This window comes from Solea senegalensis, linkage group LG8 (assembly GCF_019176455.1).
Source record: "Solea senegalensis isolate Sse05_10M linkage group LG8, IFAPA_SoseM_1, whole genome shotgun sequence".
NCBI classification, from domain to species: Eukaryota; Metazoa; Chordata; class Actinopteri; order Pleuronectiformes; family Soleidae; genus Solea; species Solea senegalensis.
In genome coordinates, this window is record NC_058028.1 from 8,883,964 (window position 1) to 8,903,460 (window position 19,497).

A 19,497-nucleotide genomic window follows, 5' to 3' on the forward strand; every position below is an offset into this window, starting at 1 on the left:
TACAGACAGAGACAGCAATGGCAGAAAAAGATTCACTCAACTGTTGGAGTCCAAGGCGAGGGTCATTATGTGACTTGAGATGCTGAGAAATGATGTTAAGTATGACTAAGGCTCATTTTCGCCTACTTTTACTGTAAATTGCACTTTTGTCTTATTTGTGAAGTCAGTCGCACACATATTACTGTTCAATTTTTATTCGTGAACATGCTACATTGCTACGCTAGAAGATTGTTATTGAGTGGTATTGCCAACAATATTGTTTTTCAACTTCTTAACAGGAACCAGCCAAGGTTCGAGGTGATGGTGAGGTTAATCCCAGTTCCGACTTCCGACATAAATGGAAAGCACCATAATAGATTGTGGTCAGCTGGTAGTCAGCTGATTACAGCTGAGGCATAGAACTACCACGTCCTACATGAACAAACATGCTCACTGATGTTGAGTCACTTAGTAGGGTAAAAGGTCAAACAAAATTTTAAAGTCGCTACCTATTATTGTCCACATAGCGGATGAGTAACGGGTAGAGAGCATACAGGTCCCGACACAGCACAGCAAACTCATCTCGGATGGTCCCGTTTTCGCTGTCCACCTCTGTCTTGCCCTCCATGCGCAGATGATCCTCTTCTGCAACAACTTTCCCTGAGCGCTTCTTCAGCTTTTCCATAGTGGGGATGAAGTGGGATTTAAGCATCTCGGGTTTAGCCCTGCTGACGATGGGCTGAGCAAACACTGGGCAAGGGATAGACAGGAATCAATGGTTAAAAACGGGAGATAAGTTTCTGCATATTAGATGGACAAAATATAACAGCATACTTTTAGCAATTTTTAGACAAAAATACTAAAATGTGTGATTCTCAAATCATTGAAATAATGGATAATAAGGACTAAGCCTATACAAATGAACATACTAAGTTTTATGCAAATAGAAAACATGTAATACATGCATGTTGGAAACAATTCATATCTTTAAGTTTCCATTTCTGAACTATGCACCATGAATATGTTTCAGTATGTAGGGGGGAACAATATTCAAATCTATGCTTTTATTTATTTAATTGTTTATTTATTATGACCTTAAATGTGAGTACTGCTGTGCTTTCACAAAGTCTGTCATTGGATTCGCTTGGTTGCAATATGCAACTTCAATATTGAATTGATGTAAAAAAAAAAAATCTATCACAATACCAGTCAGATGAATCCTATTACATTTTCGCAGAAGTGTTCTGCTGTACTGACAATAAACTTGTGTTTGGCAAACAAACAAACAAACCACTCAGCAACCTTCAACTCACCCAAACAGAGATGTTCACCACAGAAATTCTCCTCAATGGTAACTAATCCCACCTGAAAGTCTCTGTCTCATCATGGAACCTAAGCTTTCTCACCTGCCAATCTCTTCATCCAGGAGGCCTCGTCTATACCCAAGTTGTTGACCACAATCTTCATTATGCTCCCCAGAAGCTGGTTAAGCTGCTCAGAGGTGACAGCTGTGCAGAGCTGGCCCTCCTGCTCAGGGAAATTCTCCAGGCCTCTTTCCCACCAGCGTGGAAGATAGTTACACAGCATTGGAAGGGTAATCTCAATCACATGGGGCATTTCTGTGTAGCGAGCACCTGACTCAGCCAGATCATGGATTTCCTTCATCAAGACATCCAGCTCTGGGATGTCAGTGCACAGCTCCTCCACTTGGTTGGGGAGACCCAAAACTGCAGATGAAGACAGGACATTTTGACAAAGCAAACAGAGTGGGAAAATATTGAACATACTTAAATATACATGTATAATTAATTGTAAGGTTAATGTGGTAGTAAAGAAAAGAGTACATGCTGAAAACTTACTTGATCGCTCTCTGGGAGTCTTGGTGGTGTAAACAGAAAACGTGTTGAACTCATTCAGTTCTGGCTCCAAGTAGGCTACTGGCATTGCCGCTGCTAAGTGGGCCAAGCATTCACCAAGAGCTGGTCTCTGTCTGTACAAGAGAAAAACAAGTAAAATTCAATTATACAATCAATCACAGAAAACATCAATTTTTCATTTCCAAGATAATTGTGCAGATTTTCCTCTGAAGCAAGCCTCTCAGGGTGAAACTTCACATTTTTGGTCATATATATATGAAACCAACTTTATTTAACATCCTATATCAATGCCAGTTAAATAAAGACATTTGTTTTACAGACAGAGAGAGAACTCAACTTACTTCTCTACATGTGGAGTCTTCACAGTGCCCAGAGAGTAGATACTGCACATTAAACGATAGCAGGATATTTGCAAGTCATCCACTGAGGGAGTAAAAAAAGAGAGGCTTTGCACTGAGTCCTTTGATGAACATGCAATGAACAAGAAAGTCAATGGAAATTAGCACTTCACTTACAAATGACGTCATCTCCAAACTGGTGCTGGGCAATATGGTCAAACAGTGAGGTGAGGACGGGCAGCAGGGCAGTGGTGGTGTAGCTGATGTTCTGGGCCACACCCTTAACCTACAGGAACACAAACAAACATACACAGATACAGATGTTCAGGAAAAGTGAACAACAATGTAAAAACAGCCTGAAGCTACATGGTGCTGTGTCTGACCTGGTTTCGGCTTGACACTTTGCCCAGTTTTAGATTCTCAACCATCTTCTCAATGTCGTCTGCAGCACTCTCAAAGAACTGACGCAGACCGGCCTTCACAATCTCAGGGCCTGATTTCATGACAGTCCTAAAAAAGGTTTGAGACAAAAAAAGAACACGTTTGTTTCTGTTGTTTTCTGTCTGACTGGAGTCAGTGATGTTGGGGGTTCACAAAATAGGTGGTGAGAGCTACCTGGCGTCCAGTGACCGTGACAGGATGTGCAGGCAGTTTACCACTGCATTGGAATCCGTTCCTGAAAACAGCATAAAAAGATTGTGTTGTCAGAGCAGAGCCTCTCCACAAATCCACCGAGATACAGTTACAGATACAGTAGTGTGTTAGAAAAAACTGAAAATGCGTAGAAATCACTCCTTTTTGCTCATCACACAGAGTGTAAATTATGTAACTGAGACAATTTAAACAAGTTATTATGAAGCAGTGGTCCCATGTGCTCTTCAATTCACCATGTTATGATCTGATATGGATCATTTCCATGTGGTAGAGCAGTCACGGTGGTGCACATACTACACAATGTCGATAAGTCAGGCTAAAGGGCACAGACTCAGACTACATTTATACTACTGTGTCTTCATTTGAAGGATGGATTTCTGTTTCGAAACCTATGACAATGTGAAAGTGAAAGCGTTAATTCAAGCGAAATTTTAATTCACAGCTGATAGTCAAGTCTTTGCCGATACAAACCAATCAGGAAGTGAATGCAGCTAAATGCATCATCATTTTCAAAGGTCTCTGTTTATGCCCGTCCAGTCTAAAATGCAGCCCCAAAGATTTCAAAGGAAAACAGAGCAACAGCATTATTTTAAAACCTCTCATTTTTTGTGACTCTGCAAAACCAGAGTAGAACTTGTGCATTTTTAAATGAAAATGGAGTAATGTAACCTCAGTGTTAAGTGCTTGCGAGTGTCTGGAGACCACTGAATACACAAGAGTAGCTGACTAATAAAAACACATGGCGGTGAAAGGGAAGGATAATGAAGATAAAGCAGGTAGTGCCTCATAGAAGCCAGGCTAAGAGCACATCACACAACAATACAGTACAATACAGTACAGTACAATACAATCTGTAGATACCGGACACAACTACAGACATCCATGCTTAAATCACTCCCAGTTTGTGAGTACCACCCTGAATTTAGACAACCTTTAAAACTTGTGATCGCAGAAAACATCAAAGCCAAGCAGAAGCTGAGCTGAAGAGAGAGAAGCATTAGACAAGGAGATAAAGTAAGGAGGGAAGAGAGAATATAAGTGTTGGAAGATGGAATAAATCTGAGACACAACACTGATTAGTATGAACATGAGAAAGAAAAAACATCCCAACAAAAGAAAACATATACAAAGGGACTGAGGTGGTGACAAGGCATAACGCCACCATGCAGATTTCTTACCAAAAAGAGAAACTCTGTGCCTCACCAAAGCAGCCAACTTACAGAAGATACTGAGGCAGGAGGAGAAAAGAGGAAAGGTAGGGAGAGCGAGGGAAAAAACAGTTAAGGGTAACAGGGAAGGAAAGATGTTTGAAGTGACACAGAAACCAAAAGGGAAGTGAAGGATATTGCACAATAAAAGGGAGATGAACAGATATGAAAGAGGGAGAGGACAGACTCTATCATACAGTACCAAAGTACTAAAGGAGAGGTACATGGTAAAGTTACATTACTCCCAGAATATACTTGTCATTTGATGACACACATACCTTGCAATCATCTCCTTCTCCTTATTGGAGGAATGTCCTCCACTTCCCAGGACTTTTGCAGGTGTGGAGAGGAAGTACAAGCAGTGGTTCTTGAAATACTGATTAACCAGTGGCAATAGAATCTGTAAGAAACAAGATGACATATGAATTAAATCAATAAACTTTCTACGAAACACACTAGTAAATAGTTAAAATCCTCTATGTTTCATTTAAAAATGTGAGACTTAAAATCCAAAATTACAAACAAGAAGCAAAAACACGTGGAAGCATCAGGAAGTTCACCTTGGCAAAGAATTTGATCTCCTGCTCATGTGGTGACTTCTCCACTCTGCCACTGCTAACCACAGCCTCTGTTTTAGTCAAAACAAAATGAAAAAGTATGTCAGGTCTTTGTCATGAGACATGTACATACGTCCCACCAAAATATACAGCAAATCACAGTACCAAGATGAGCGATGAACTCCTGCGCGATGTCCATCCATTTAAGGAGCTTTTGGAGGAAACCGTAAGCAAAACGTTTCTCAATAGAGGAAATGTCCTGCTCCATGTCCTTCATACCCCTGAGCATGGAGACAAAATGGAGGGGAGAGAGGTGGAATCATTTAGTGATGCACAGTCTAACAAAATAAAGGTGAACTATTAAACAATTTAAAGGGGAACTATCATAAACTATCATAGCGACATTTTCTCCCTACCTAGTTACAGCATATCCATTGAGCTGAAGGAACTTGAGGAGGTCCTGAGCCTTTTCCCGGTCTCTGGCCTTCTCCTTGGCCGTCAAGGTGTCATAAGGAACAAGCAATGGGTGACTGCCACCACCTAAAAGGAGCACCGACTGTTAAAGAACTAAAAAGACTGCAAACCATTGACACGTAAAGTTGGTGTTGTAAAAACGTCTTACCTTTGGCCTGTAGCTCCAACTTCTTCTTCCTGCCCCAGGTGTTGTGATAGTTTTCTGCCAGCTGTTCAGCCATAGACTGTATGGAGGTAAAAAAAAATGCTCTGTCAAGTTCCAAACAAATTCAAAATATGACAGGTAAAAGCAGTGACAGGTGAAAGAAAGATACAGACCTGTAGCTCTCTGGACAGGGCCATACCTGCGAGATCTATTGGCTGAGGGCTGTAGCCATGACTGGGATCATAAGTGGCCTGACAAAAGTGAACACAGTAGAACAGGTGAGGTTTATGGATCTTTAAATAAACTCAGGAGGTTCTTAGAAAAAAATGTGGAAAAATTAGAGTGATGTTAAACGTGGAACCAGGACACTCGTTCTTACTCATAACGTGTCTGTCAGCAGGGACAGAAGTGGATGTGTGTGTTTTACTCTTCTTTTTCCAAACTGACATTTTTTGTTTGTTACTGATCTCCCACCATAACAAAGTCCATAAAGAAAATGGGAAATTTTACACCTGCGTACATGAGATTTCTTTATCAACTGGTACCTCCAATAGCAAGCTCAGTAAATTCAAATGTGTTATCTTGTGACTTCAGTGTTAGACATTCTTTGTTTGGATTTACCCAATTACACAAACTTACCAAACAAGGCAGCATTAGACCAGCAGCACTGGTGTCCCAGTGAGCTAAAACACAGATTTTCTACATGGACTTTGGTGTGGGTGAGTGAGCATTTTACAAACTTAAGTTTACTGCTGGAAAAGTCAGATTTGTGTAGATTTAATGTGATTTAAAGTGTCAAAAATGCTGAAAAACATCCTCTTCAGGCATTCAGTCACCATGATACATAGTGAAAGGAGAGATGGCTCAATAACCTGCCAAGTAAAGAAAATACAGCCTTTCCATGTGGTTCCGATTGACAAACCATCTGGTGTATGAGATACAGAAACAGAGCACATTTTAACATAGATTCATACACATATGTATAAGAATGTCTATATTAATAGTTAATCTAGACCAGTGTGAGATCTCTCATTGCCTTTTCTGGAAGAAAAGACTGCATGTGACTACTAAATACTAGATGTATGAGAGATACCTGTGCAGTTTGGGAGATCTTGCGTGTGGCAGCCTTCTTCTCTATATCTCCTTCGCCATCTCTGGCTTTCTCCAGGGTCCACTCCCATGCCAGCATGGCTTTGACGGATTCTTTGATTGGCCAGCGATAGATCTCCTTGTCCTGAAAAACAAAGAGCAGTAGGTTTAAAACCTTTATACATTCAGACTGTTTATGACTCTTTTCACAAGGATAATAAAAAAGCTTAGTTACAAATTAAAGTAGGTAGATTATGAGATGATTGGTGAAAAAGTTATTACCTTTTCAGAAAAGGTTTTGTATGGCCGGAGCATTGGGTGGGTCTTAGCATTCTCATCTAACACCTCTCCATAAGTCCAGTTGTTCTGAATCTGCAAAGAAAGTTCAAACATTCAATCGTTACAAAGTAATAACAGTTTCAAATAAGACGGGTGGTCTAAAATCATATCAATGGCAATCCATAGTTTTCTTAATTCACCTTTTCAAAGGCCCATCTGTCATGGGTGTGCTCTGCAAACTTGTTGATGAAGCCATCCAGCCTCTCTGGGATAATGGTGCTGTAAGGCAATTATCTCATGGTAAATACAGCCCATATCATATATATATATATCTTTACAAAAATTAAAGCATCAAAGTAGTTATTATGAATCCTTAATTTGCTGGATCTGTACTGTAATATGTGCTTACTTGGTGGTCTCCACTGGTTTGGGATCAAAGTTGCCTTCAGCATCCACAGAGGCCTTTTTCTCCGTGTGAGAGGAATAGGTGGCGTCCACATAGTCAGGAGGGATGGCACCTGCTATACCACAAAGGCAGGGCATGGCGATCTTGAAGAGTTCTGCATCGAATTTCTAGAGTTTGGAAAAAAAAGCAGGGAAATCAAGTTAATAATAATATGAACTTCATCCTTGTGACAGTGTAAAAAGGACTCTGCACATACCTTGTGTGCAAGAGATTCAAAGATTCCCCAGAAAAGTTTACGGGAAAGATGCAACTCTTCCTCTGAGGTCACACCAAAGTTGGCCCATCCATTAGGCAGGCAGTAATACTTCCAACAGCGCTCATAGTGATTCGTCAACAGCTGAAAAGATCAAACCACAAAGATTAATCAAGCTACAGATGTACACACTTCTATGTTTTGCACTGCAATCTATGCTTCTTAATTAGTGTTTAAACTAAACAACACATGTGTGTATACTGCATGTTGCATTTTTTTTTTGTGTACATAATTTTAATGTACCCACGACCCTCATGTGGAGAATAAAGCCGTAGAAGATGAGTGAGTCAGAGTGAATTTAGATGTATTGTTGTTGTAAAATAAAATGATTCAAAAATCAAACTGAGCAGAAGACAAACCTTGAGAGGCATCTTTGCATATTCATTGAGGATGGGCACGTCAAACACAAGCCGTCTGAGCAGATGCTGCAGCATGGATGGTCGAAGGTACCTGTGTGTGATGTCATCAAGATGCATTATGAGAAACTGTTTAAAATGGTTCATCTTTGTTTGATCATTCTCGTAAAAGAGATGACGCATATCAAAGGACGGTTTTGGTTTTAGCTCTTACTTGCAGAGCGACATCAGGCACTCCTCGATGACGTCCCTCTGAGCCTTGGTCAGGGCTCGGCCTCGAGACAGACGATAGATAGTGTGGAGCATGGAATCAATCATGATGGCACGGTGATCCGACCCAGCAAACAGCGGGGCGCACTTGGTGAGCAGAGGCAGAACTGCTGAACAGAGGTAGCGGTTCAGTGCCAAGGCCATTTCAGTTGTACTGAATGCCACCTACAATCAGAGAAGAAGAATACTGAGTACAAAACACTGACAACACAAATATCTGCAGTCAACAGGTGTCTTGTTTGCTTTACTCACCGTGTCCAGAGAAGCTGCAGCTCTCATGTCAGGCAGGAAGCCAACCTCCAGAACATGAAGCAAGAAGTCCTGATTATCAATGCCATACACTCTGTCAAGGAAAAGGACCATGGAGGCTTTGTGGTCTGGCACAAAACTGGCTGACATCTTGGGCTCAATAATCTGACCATCTGTGATTAGGAAAGATGAAATCATATATTTGCAGAAAGATACCAAAACACAATCTTCTTACACAATCCTAACTTTGTATCTAACCTTTGCCATAGGCAGGAATCTGCACAGGCAAGCTGATGACTCCCACCAGGTCCTCTATGGGCACCAGAGACCTCAGGATGGCTCTGATTCTAAGAGCTTCACCCTTTGCAGCTTGGATCAGCTGCAGACAGAAACATGAACAACATACTGAGTAAAACTAACCTCTGCTCATCAACCTCCCCACTGCTCCTACAGGCGTAAGATAAATCAATGGTGTGAAGAGTCCTTTCACTCACATGCATCTCAGGGGCACAGCGTCCCAGCAGATCAATAAGGGCTGAGTAGAAGGACATGATTGCATTTCCAAGATGCACACGGTTCTCCTCGTGCTGTTCCTCACCACCAAACCTGCAAACAAATCAAGAAAAGATCAAATCCTCTTCTCTTGTTTTTGTAGAATTGATATAACAACCCAGGACATAGACAGTAGCTGCTGTGCTGCCACCACTTACATGAAGCGTCTGTCTTTTTTGACAGTTGGTCCATCCCTCGCTGGATCCTCTGAGATCTTAATGGCCTCCTCCATGGCGGCCAGCAGACCGTTCCCGCCCTCTCCCCTCAGGGCCGGACCAAAGCACTCAGGTCGACGAATAAGCAGACGGACAACAACATTGGCGTTCTCCTCCACGCTCTCTCCTGTGGACAGCATGTGTGCAAATGTTAGTGAATGTTACTCACAGCTCAAAACTGCATATTAAATGACAGGGGCTGACCGTTAACAAAGACAGCAAAGCGGAGGAAATCCAGGTATCTCTCCCCTCCTACTGGGCTCCAGCCAATGTCAGGGTAGCCCTTGGACAGGAGCATTGGACAACTCTGCAGTCCACAGCCTGCCAAGTATGTCACCACCTACATCACCAACAGAAATTATAAGCTAAAAAAGTTCACTGTACCGAGTAGTTTTAAAAAAAAAAAATCTTTTTTTATTTTCTCAAACCATTTCCAGGTCTTGTTCTTGCAAAGCCAAGGCCAGCTCATTGTTGTCAATGCAGGAAGCTGCGGCCACATCCAGCGGTGTGGAACCACGCATGCCTGCAGATGTGAAAAAACAGTGAGTCTATGTTTGTTTGTTTGTTTTTTGCAGGTTATAAAAATATATTGTTCTAGATTTTTAGAAAATGTTGAACCTGTCTTATCTGGATTTTTATCTGGAGTATAATGCATGGAAATTTGTTTTAATTCTGTTTTGAGGGCAAACTTGTTCACTTCATAAGTTGTTGTGTTCAGTGCAGCACACGGGTGTCACTGACCCAAGCCGATGCCGCTGTTCTGTAGAAGGTAGCCCAGATGGTCAAACATGGAGCGCTGGTTCTGTCGGCTGATTCGACAGAAGTAACACAAGAAACGACAGCAGTTGGTCACCATTTGAGGGAATCGAATCTCCTGGAGGGAACAGATGAAAAAAGATACACCTGTGTTTGTTCTGTGATTGATGATGGTAAAGACGAAAAATGACTCAAGTGTTCAAAAATCTGTAGATTCAGTCTGTGACATAGATAAACTACCAGTTACCTTTGAGTCTCCTCCTCCACCCAACACATTGACCATCACTTCCATGACAGTCTCATGCATACCAAGAGCTCTCATCAGATTGGGGTGTTGGTAGAACACCTTGTTGTTCATGATGTTCCTGAAATAAAAAAAATAAAAAAATTCACAAAGTCACAATGACATCAGACCATCCTGTTGAAATGTAAAGTAAAAAAAAAACTTTTGCCAAGCAAATTACTGCCAGGAGACTATACTATTAAAACATCAATATCAGATTTCTCCTGGTTATTTATTCACAAGATACACTGCACCACCCACACACTGACCCGATGCTCTGGATCATGAGCCGCTCTTCCTCTGGGCCCATCTGGACAATAAGGAGTGAACGGATCTGTCCCAAACACTCAAGTAGGTCCATTGTGTCCTGGACAGACACGGCGTTAATGGCATAAGCTTTGGGCAGCGCTCGGATCAGCTCGCCCAAGCCGTCATACTGCCTGTGGAGCAGACTGAACATCATCCGAACCAGTTCAGGGTTCTGGATGAACGACTCCTGTGCCCAGTGGATCATGGTGTGGGAGATGAGTTCCTGAAGGGTGCCTTAACAGGGCGGGAAAAAACAATATTTCTTATATTCAGCTATTGTGGATTTAACTTAAGGATAAGTTTGATATTTTAAGACGGAAACTGACGGTGGTCTATGGTCTGTATAGCCAGTGAATTGTTTTTCAAAATCAGTTTTCCAACATAATTTAAAATGTGGCACTAAAATTCCAGTAAGTGCCACAACACTCAAGTAAAATGAATAAAATCAACTCATGATACAAACATTAGCGTTAACTAAAAGTTTAATTATAGGTAATGTGGCTGTTGATCTTACTGGGCTTTGACTCCTCCTCAGTGTCTGGCTTCTCCTCCTCCTCCTTCTTGCGCAAGCTCTTGATCTTGTCCACCAGACTGAGGAGTCTACCCCTCAGTGAGGTGTCCACCTCCTGCTCTTCTGCCTCCTCCTCAACATATATACCTGTTTGTGGAATGTCAATATAATACAGCATTAAAGCAACAAATATCAAAAAAGGTTCAAAAATATAAATGACTGTAAAATCATTTCTCACCGCAGTGAAGCAGGAGGTCATTGTGGAACAGCGTCAGAGAATCTCGCACCTTCTCAGGTACAGGACACTCATCCTCTGGACCATGTTTAAAGTTGGTCAGCAAAAGAACCTTGAAACCGAGCAGAACAAGAGAATGTTTAGTACAATTAGCCAATATTAATATCACTTCTCACTTTCCTGAGAAATTAAGAGTTTAAAGAACTGTAAAAACATTTCATTCAAAATGAATTAGTACCTGGTCTTGTGGAGGTGAGCGGAACTCGCGGGTTCTGCGTGCAGTTTCAGCTGCAGACATAGTGAAGGCTCTCATTAGCGCGTTGTAACGAACACGCTGATTTCCCTGAATGTTGTTGACAAACTGGTCAGAATAAGCCACAATGGCTTCAACTCTGTGCCGCAGCTCACAGTCACAAAAGTATTGTAGGAGAGTGCACATCTGAGAGAGGGAGATAAGAAATGAACATAAGTGTACAATACATGAGTGAGAATTCTGTCAAATAAACTCTGCAGAGTGGTCAGTGTTACATTATGTTATATCACATTACACTGACCTGCAGTTTTACAGACTCTGGCAACTTCATCTGAAGTAATCCTTCCTCCAGACCTTCTTCCTCTTCTTTTGCTTCTGCCTCCACTGCCTCCTTCTCCTCCTCTGCTTTCTCTCCACCCACTTTCTCTGCCTTGGCTTCACCCTCCTTCTCCCCATCTCCTTCCTCCTTTGGTTCAGCCTCATCCTCCTCCTCTCCTTTCTCCACCGCTTTTAGCTCCTCCTCTTCCTCGCCAACTCCTTCATCCTCAAGTTCCTCCTCTTCTTCCTCCTCCTCCTTTGCCTCCCCACCCTCTATTTCACCCTCCCCGGCTTTCTCCTCCTCTTCCTCTACTTTTCCACTGAAAACACTTGGATCAATCATCTTGAGAATGTGCTTGGTGTCTTCATCGTTGAAGATGCCCATAATGAGCAGTGTACTGATCAGTTTCAGGATTGGGACAAAGTGAAACTCTACACTGCCTCCTACTGGATCCCGCATTGCCTGGCTACCATCCAGCACAGCCTCGGTCAACATGCTAATTGCCCTGGTCTTCAGGTCCTGGAAAAGAAAGATTAAAAACAATCAAAGAGTATCACAAATGTAGGGTTTTATTTGCACATATATGAGTCGTCGCTTGTGTCTTACTTGTAGAGGGAAGACAGGACTAAGGGTGTACAGGTCAGGGTCAGTGCCGACAAAGTTGATTGGCGAGAAATGCAGCTTGGGCCGTAAACAGGTGGTGAGGCCAACACCAGGGAGAGAATAGGCCCTCTCTGTATCAGGATAAAGATGAATGCTGAGAGTATCTTGACTCATGGGGACAATAAACTCCCTATTGGTGCCCAACCGTGCCCGTTTGGCAGACTCCAGGTGGATGCTAATGAGCAGGTCATAGTAGCCGCTGCGGAGAGGTCCGGGCAGGTAGGTGTTCTCAATGGCGTAGAACAGCTGGGATTCATCCACATGGCTACACAGGGCATGAGCCACTCGGTTGTTCCCAAGTGCACACACAGCGCAGTAGAGCATTAGAGTGTGATAGTGGAACTTCATCAGATCCTGACGCTCCGACAGCTCCAGAATGTCAATGCATCTGAGGAAAAAAACAACAACTTTATCATATAACTTTCTAATAAAAATACTGAGTGCCTGGCCTTTCTGCAGTGACAAGGCAGGCTGTACCTTTTACAACCTTATTCGACTGTAGACTGATCTTGCTTAATTAGAAGTTCACGACCATTAGCTTAACTCCATTAAGCAGCACAATTTACTTCTGAAAAAAAGTTTGTGGCAGCGTCTTTGTGTTTTCAGTCATACTTCAACCTGTTTGCTAGTGCAATGTTGCTGTTGCCCCTGTCTGCCTTGACATGAATAAATCACTTTCTGTGTGCAGTGTGGGAATGTTGCTGGGTGACACAATCTAAACACTGCTATACTGAGAAACACAAAGAGTTGTGTGGAGCTGATAGGTTTGATCAGCATTTGACAATAGTCTGAATGTAATGGACTTTCATTTATATTTAAAATCAGACTGCTGTAATAAAATACCTAACATAAAAATTGTACTGGGGTTTAGTGAATCTGCTGCTAACCTGCATTTTCTTCACTCAAACCAATCACATACAACGCACCATGCGAAAAGGTTGGGGACCAATTACTATCTGCCTACTGTGGCTACTGTCACTGACCTGTTCTCCTCTGGAATGTGCAGTGCCATCATGATGAGAGGTTCAGTACACTCCACCATCCAGCCCAGCCTCTCGTTCACTTTGCCCACCTCCGGGTTGAGGAAGTGATTGGGCATACGGCTCCAAATAACTGGGGTCAGCATCTGGACATCCAGTCTAGGAGGGCACTGGGGGACTGGATTGTTACGTTCACTGCGGAACATGGCTGCTGAGATGGGCATGATATTCTGATATGAGAGAGAAACAACAAAGAAAGACAAGGAGGTTTAAACAACGTCAAAGAGAAGAAAAAGACAAGCAGACAACATTTAAGGGACATGATAGAGAGAGAAACACTAGGAAAGATATTGACATTGCTCACATTTACTATAGGTGGTAGCTGGAGCATAAGATGCATAAGAAGTCTCTAACCTTGAGTTTGCCAAGCTCCAGCTGCACCAGGTTCTGATTGGTAGGTTGAACAAAGACGGCAGGAAACAGCTTGGTGTTAGGCTCCACCTAAAATAAAACACAGATGCTTAACAGCGCCACACTAAGACCAGTGACTGAAACACATACAAATACATAGACAATCCATCCTGGTAGACCATGCTTACCTGATAGAAGGTGTTTATTTCCTTTCCATTGGCTGTGAAGGTCATAAGACCTGTTGCAAGGTCAACCAGACAGCCAACCACCATGTCCTCCTGGCTGAAGCGGGTCTGCTGGTTACTGACCAGGTCCCCTCCCCACACCATGTAACAGTTACTGTGCTTCATACTGCAAGGACAACAAATACCCTGCTATATTGAAACTGTTACAATATGCCATGTAAATGCTTTATATCCACAAAAGGCAACAAATAGAAATGGAGTCTTATTTTTCATAGTTATTTACCTTTAAAAGGAACCATCAATGAAAATGGAAATTAAGGGGCATAATGGAAATATATTAATGGGGGAAAACAAGTATCAAGCCTTGGGGAATACCACAGGAAGGAAAGAGTATGATTTAGCTCCTTGTTTTTTTCATGTGGTCTAGATACTCAGAGATACACTGGTCAAACAATTAAGATGTAGTGTTACTTAAAACCATTTCTGTCATTTAAGAATTTTCCCGTTCTGAGATTCTAATACGTTGCTCCACTGTTCTCTCCACCAACTGCACATGAATGAAACGGTTAAATCACATTATTTATACCTTCAGTTTAGATTCAAAGTGACATTATGTCACTTTGAATCTAAACTGAAGGTATAACAAATGCATTACATCAGCAGCTTGCAGTCTGCATCGTTCTGGTAAATAAAAAGACAAACCTGTTGTGTATGTTGCCTTTGTCATCACCCACAGTAACAGTGACACTGCGCACTTTGGAGAGGTCAAAGGTTGGATCAAACTGGTGGTAGTCAGGGGTGACCCAGCCGATCCATACACCAGACGGCTCCTGCCCAGCAAATATCCTCACCGAATAGTAATACTGCAAACAAAGAAAAGATAAGGAAGGACATTTGACTAAATATCAATGTGAAACATCTAAAAGCAACACTACTGGATCATCTACATGGATTATATCTAAATACTTAAATGACCTTAGTATTTTGATGCAAATGAACGCTCCATTAAGTTCAGGAAATAATACCAGCCTGATACATGAAGCTACAATGTAAACCACAGCACAATGTTAGCTCACAGTGGTGGTGTTAAGGATAATCTCCGGGTCGTCTCTGTCATCAGGGACCACGTCCTCGACCAAACGTGGTACCGCAGGAGGTGGGGGAGGCGCAAGGGGTGTCATGGCAACCTTCTTTGCCTTGGAGAAAAAGCTAATGTGCAGAAATTTGTGGAGTTAATTGTGATATGGACAATTAAATATCAACATTGTACTCACCGACTTTAGTCTCTGCAGGAGTTAAATCAGAATAGAATCGACATGAGGTAATAACATTAATGACTAATGACTAATTTTTATGGAAAAAAGAAAAGGAAAACAAGAGAAAAAATGTCTAGTGATGAGTTGCTGGAGGGATCACCTGAGGTGTTTAGGACACATTTTTAATCTAATATCAAGTTTGATCACAAGCTCTCATTTTTTCAGGTCAAGACATTTTTCTTTAACCCAAAGAGGTTGTTTTCAGCTGCATTTTTTTGTTTGTAAGAAGCATAACTTAGAAAGTAAGAAATGTTCTTACTTTCTGGCAGTGATCCAGAATGTTTAAGATTAATTACTTCTCTAAAAAAAAAAATGTTAATTGTGTAAGGTAGAGAAATGCTGTTAGCAGCCTTGGTAGAGGTATGAGTGATTTCTCTAGTTTACAAAATAAAGTGCACTTCACTGTATATCCACTGCAGGCTTACCCTTTCTTCTTTCCCTTTTCCGACATTGTGTCCTTCTCATTTTCCACAGAGAGCTCCTTAGGTACAGATTGCTCCTTCTTTTCCTCCTCCTGCTCCTTGCGACTGGCAGACTTCTTCAGTACTTCAAACTCCGAGTCAGGCTCAGTCACCACCACCTCCTCCTCTGGGATGGTGAGCATACGAGTGAGAGGGGTGGTTCCTGCTTCAATCTTAAATGTCTCATGGAACTGGACAGGCATGCTGAGTCTAAAGAACATCATATCTGTCTTGGCATTCTGTGAGCCAAAGGTCTTGTGGGTCAGCTTCAGACAGGGGGCGCTGTCCACAGTACCATCCACACGGGAGACCTGGGAGACAATATATTTACAGCAACATTAATGATCTATAATAGCTTCAAAGTCCTCACTTGAATAAACTTTAAAACTCACTCTAATCAGTTACCTCAATATGATTGTGATCAATGGGTGCAGGCACAAACTGGGGCAAACTTTTACTGAACCACATTGTAATGTCTCTCTTCATATTGATGGCAAAAGGTTCAAATCCTTCCTGCAGGCCACAGATGGCAAAGTAGCGCAGACTGCTGACATTCTGACCAAGATTAATCCTTCCGACCTGAGACAAGCCCAGCGCGCACACTGGGATGAAACCTGAAGGGTTGAAACCACAGGAAAATAATTAGGCACAGACATTTTGAAACTGCTTTAACGGTGTCCCGCCACTTACTGTCATGAAAACATAAACCTTACTGCAACTCGTACTCTTACCTTCTCCAATTTCAATGTCTTTGAAAGCCATCTCTGAACCGGAGTCACTAATCAGCATTTCTCCGTTGAGTGTGAACATGATGTTCATTTCTGTGAGGTCAATCATACAACCCACAACATCACCAGACTGCCACTGCCGACCGAATGGTTCATTGCCAATATGCCATCTCTGAGCCTGCGAAGGGTTACATGGATAAATCATGCATGAAACGCAACTTTAAATCCAATAAATTATCTTTAAAACATGGCTTTAAAAATGGGGAACTTCAGCCAAGGTTAGCTACGACTGTCCCTCCCCCTCCCCCCTCACCTTGTACGTGAATAATTAACATTAAAATGCCAGGTATATGAGTAGGATGTTATTTCCTTATTTTGAAAAACTGGCAACCCACTTGTACCACATGCAATGATTTGAATTGGATTTGCACTAATCCAATATACATACTGTAAATCACCATTAATGATGAAAATGAAAGATGCCCACTGACCTTATTGCCATTAAAGACATAGGCCAGTTCATCTGCTCCCAGTTCAGTGTCTGAGCGGACGTTCGGACGTGCCCAGCCCACTCTCATCTCCCCCGTCGACACTGCTTCAAACTCAAAGTACCATTTCCCTTGGGTGATAGCGTAGGACCTCTCTGCCCTGAAGATTCGTACCTTGTCCCCGCGGGAGTTCTCAAGGCCATGGCCAGCTGCAGGGGGAAAAAAAAACACAGTGACAGTTAAGAACATTGAAGATATTAGACACATTATCCCTGATAGGACAATAAGTTGACTTACTGCTCTCCTGGTCTGGAGGTTCAATGTTGTAGCCATAGCCAATGAGGGTGCGGACAGCGTTGTTAACACTGTCTCGGTTGGTTTTCTTAGTTCTCTCATCCAGGAGGTTGTAAGGTACCAGACGAGGGTTTCGCTTATTTATGATGTCCTAAGGACAATAACACAAAATAACTTGTTTTGTTTTAAAATTTAAGGAAAAACAAACAAAAGCTTATCGTTTGTCTTGTCTTGTAAAAAATAAGATTTATTAAGGATTGGTAAAGGACTGGAAAACTGTTACCTGCACAATACTGTAGGTCCATCCTTGTCGTACCCGATCCCTTGCCCAAACATTATGTCCATTTTCTGCCAGTTTTTCTACAAGCTGGTTCTGATTGGGTGTCAGTTTGACATGGTTGAGGTCAAGGGGGGCAGGCTTGTATCCATTAGTCATCACATAGCTAATAGAGAGACCACATTTAGATTAAAAAGTAGAGATAAAGTAAAAGATAAAGAAATAACAAAATTATTTGTGTTGCCATACGTCTTGGGCAGCTTGATCTTCTTTAGATTCTCTTCTGCTTTCTCATCACCCATACCAACATGACAACCCAGTGCCAAGAGAGTCCTATGAGAAGGAAACAGACACAGTCATCCGTGTCCAAAAAAAGACAATACGATTCCTCCAATGACCATTGGATCTCTCTCAACAGAAAGCACATCAACAACTTACTTCAGTGTCTCCCCAGACATCTGCAGGTTGTAGTTCTTCTCTGGCTCAGGAAGACCCTGGAAGTCCACCAGACAGGGATGGAGTTTCTTGTTATCATCCCTGAACTGTTGAAGAAGGAGACAGTAAATTAAACGAGTAATGCCCAGATCCTTGTATAACTTCATGTTTATGTGTCATGGGTTTGGAAAAATGCACAAAATAAACTTGGATTGGAAAAAATAATTCAGAAGTAATCTCTACCATGTCACTTGTGCTTCTTTCTTGCTGTGTTACATGTTACTTATGTAGTAATGTGACACTTTTGAAAATATATCCCTGTATTTTTAAATTTAAGTTTGAAATTGGTTGTTCCAATACTATTAGCAGTATCCCGCTCATCTTAATCTAAGGCTGTAAAACTTTACTCTTGCGACTGAACTGCAGTGCCAGCTCGAAACTCACAGTCCCATACGTCCAGCCCTGCTCAATACGAGTGACAGCCCAGAGCTCGTGAATGTTCTCCGCCAGCTTCTCTCGGATACGCTCCAAGTGGGGTGGCAGTACAATCTATGTAGCAAGAGAAAGCCAGAAAGCAAAACATAAGCTAAAGCAGCACATAAATAGTATTTTTGACATGTTCAGAGTTTGATTTCACTTTGCTAAACTTTTACCTGAACCGTGTCCACCGGGCAGGGGGTGAAAGAGGTGTGGGTGAGGGACAGGATGGGACCCAACAGGTTGCGCACACCACTATAGTCATGCTTGTACTCCTTGATGGGCTCGATGCGCATCCTCTCTCTAGGCAGCAGAGCCTCATAGCACGGAGCATAACCCGGTGGGGGCATGAACTTGAAGTCTCCATGACGACCACCAAGAAGGAACCGAGCCCTTGGGTAACAGAAAAAGAATCAGTCTTCATCTATTTCATTACATGTCATTTTAGCAGACGCTTTTATCCAAAGCGACTTACAATGGAATTGAGTACAATCAGCAAGGGGTGGGATCGAACTTGCGACCATGATGTCTTTCGCACACAGGGTAAGGTCTTAACCACTGAGCCACTCCGCCCCCATTTCACAGTGAGTTTGTTATATATATCACTAAAGCACTTAATGGCAACAGCATCTTGATGTTTAACAGACCCAAGATAAATTGTTGAATTTCTGTGTTTGGGTCTTCCCTGCTGACATTTGTTAGTTTACCATAAAACCCAGATAAACTCTGTAAGGGATCGTAACATGTGATATTTTACAAGGTATACTACATTAATTTTTTCATTATTTACAAGCTGCCAAATTTGATCTAACAACCAGTATTAGTCAAATAATTCAATTAACACGATACACCAGTGAAAATTAGGCAAACACACAAAAACACACTATGTTTTAATTCTACACTTACTTGACTCCAGCAGAGAAGCTGATGACAGGGAAGAAGAGGCTGTCCACGTTGAAGTTCTCAAACATGCCCTGAACTGGGTGGCCATTGATACGGAAGGAGATACTTGGCACACTCAGATCCAGACAGCAGCTGACGACGTCATCGGCAGCAAAAGCGTGAGCAGTGGGCGAAGCCACCTGGCGAGGGATAGTACCTGAACAACAGAGTGAACAAGAACACAATGCAACAAAAAGCATCATAGTATATAAT

General features: G+C 42.1%; 1 protein-coding gene across 1 annotated transcript in view; it reads right to left on the bottom strand.

Moving 5' to 3' along the window:
- Positions 1 to 19,497, bottom strand: part of ryr1b (ryanodine receptor 1b (skeletal)) — a 73,156-nt gene that overhangs the window by 25,745 nt on the left and 27,914 nt on the right. Inside the window, exons 20-70 of the mRNA XM_044031628.1 lie at positions 19,249 to 19,441; positions 18,519 to 18,735; positions 18,310 to 18,414; positions 17,869 to 17,972; positions 17,680 to 17,763; positions 17,437 to 17,596; positions 17,157 to 17,304; positions 16,863 to 17,068; positions 16,375 to 16,549; positions 16,049 to 16,257; positions 15,608 to 15,954; positions 14,943 to 15,075; positions 14,569 to 14,729; positions 13,870 to 14,032; positions 13,685 to 13,771; positions 13,274 to 13,500; positions 12,234 to 12,678; positions 11,610 to 12,146; positions 11,294 to 11,494; positions 11,059 to 11,167; positions 10,824 to 10,967; positions 10,270 to 10,543; positions 9,965 to 10,082; positions 9,703 to 9,835; positions 9,390 to 9,484; positions 9,166 to 9,301; positions 8,905 to 9,088; positions 8,689 to 8,800; positions 8,453 to 8,573; positions 8,198 to 8,367; positions 7,890 to 8,110; positions 7,679 to 7,769; positions 7,263 to 7,403; positions 7,010 to 7,173; positions 6,801 to 6,879; positions 6,604 to 6,693; positions 6,326 to 6,466; positions 5,406 to 5,483; positions 5,236 to 5,311; positions 5,030 to 5,153; positions 4,779 to 4,894; positions 4,617 to 4,684; positions 4,335 to 4,456; positions 4,027 to 4,076; positions 2,810 to 2,870; positions 2,578 to 2,704; positions 2,372 to 2,480; positions 2,198 to 2,279; positions 1,839 to 1,969; positions 1,386 to 1,706; positions 489 to 729 (exon numbers count right to left, since the gene is read on the bottom strand). Of these exons, the coding sequence (XP_043887563.1) occupies positions 489 to 729; positions 1,386 to 1,706; positions 1,839 to 1,969; positions 2,198 to 2,279; positions 2,372 to 2,480; positions 2,578 to 2,704; positions 2,810 to 2,870; positions 4,027 to 4,076; positions 4,335 to 4,456; positions 4,617 to 4,684; positions 4,779 to 4,894; positions 5,030 to 5,153; positions 5,236 to 5,311; positions 5,406 to 5,483; positions 6,326 to 6,466; positions 6,604 to 6,693; positions 6,801 to 6,879; positions 7,010 to 7,173; positions 7,263 to 7,403; positions 7,679 to 7,769; positions 7,890 to 8,110; positions 8,198 to 8,367; positions 8,453 to 8,573; positions 8,689 to 8,800; positions 8,905 to 9,088; positions 9,166 to 9,301; positions 9,390 to 9,484; positions 9,703 to 9,835; positions 9,965 to 10,082; positions 10,270 to 10,543; positions 10,824 to 10,967; positions 11,059 to 11,167; positions 11,294 to 11,494; positions 11,610 to 12,146; positions 12,234 to 12,678; positions 13,274 to 13,500; positions 13,685 to 13,771; positions 13,870 to 14,032; positions 14,569 to 14,729; positions 14,943 to 15,075; positions 15,608 to 15,954; positions 16,049 to 16,257; positions 16,375 to 16,549; positions 16,863 to 17,068; positions 17,157 to 17,304; positions 17,437 to 17,596; positions 17,680 to 17,763; positions 17,869 to 17,972; positions 18,310 to 18,414; positions 18,519 to 18,735; positions 19,249 to 19,441 (8,131 nt within the window). The remainder of the gene's footprint in view (positions 1 to 488; positions 730 to 1,385; positions 1,707 to 1,838; positions 1,970 to 2,197; positions 2,280 to 2,371; positions 2,481 to 2,577; positions 2,705 to 2,809; positions 2,871 to 4,026; positions 4,077 to 4,334; positions 4,457 to 4,616; positions 4,685 to 4,778; positions 4,895 to 5,029; positions 5,154 to 5,235; positions 5,312 to 5,405; positions 5,484 to 6,325; positions 6,467 to 6,603; positions 6,694 to 6,800; positions 6,880 to 7,009; positions 7,174 to 7,262; positions 7,404 to 7,678; positions 7,770 to 7,889; positions 8,111 to 8,197; positions 8,368 to 8,452; positions 8,574 to 8,688; positions 8,801 to 8,904; positions 9,089 to 9,165; positions 9,302 to 9,389; positions 9,485 to 9,702; positions 9,836 to 9,964; positions 10,083 to 10,269; positions 10,544 to 10,823; positions 10,968 to 11,058; positions 11,168 to 11,293; positions 11,495 to 11,609; positions 12,147 to 12,233; positions 12,679 to 13,273; positions 13,501 to 13,684; positions 13,772 to 13,869; positions 14,033 to 14,568; positions 14,730 to 14,942; positions 15,076 to 15,607; positions 15,955 to 16,048; positions 16,258 to 16,374; positions 16,550 to 16,862; positions 17,069 to 17,156; positions 17,305 to 17,436; positions 17,597 to 17,679; positions 17,764 to 17,868; positions 17,973 to 18,309; positions 18,415 to 18,518; positions 18,736 to 19,248; positions 19,442 to 19,497) is intronic.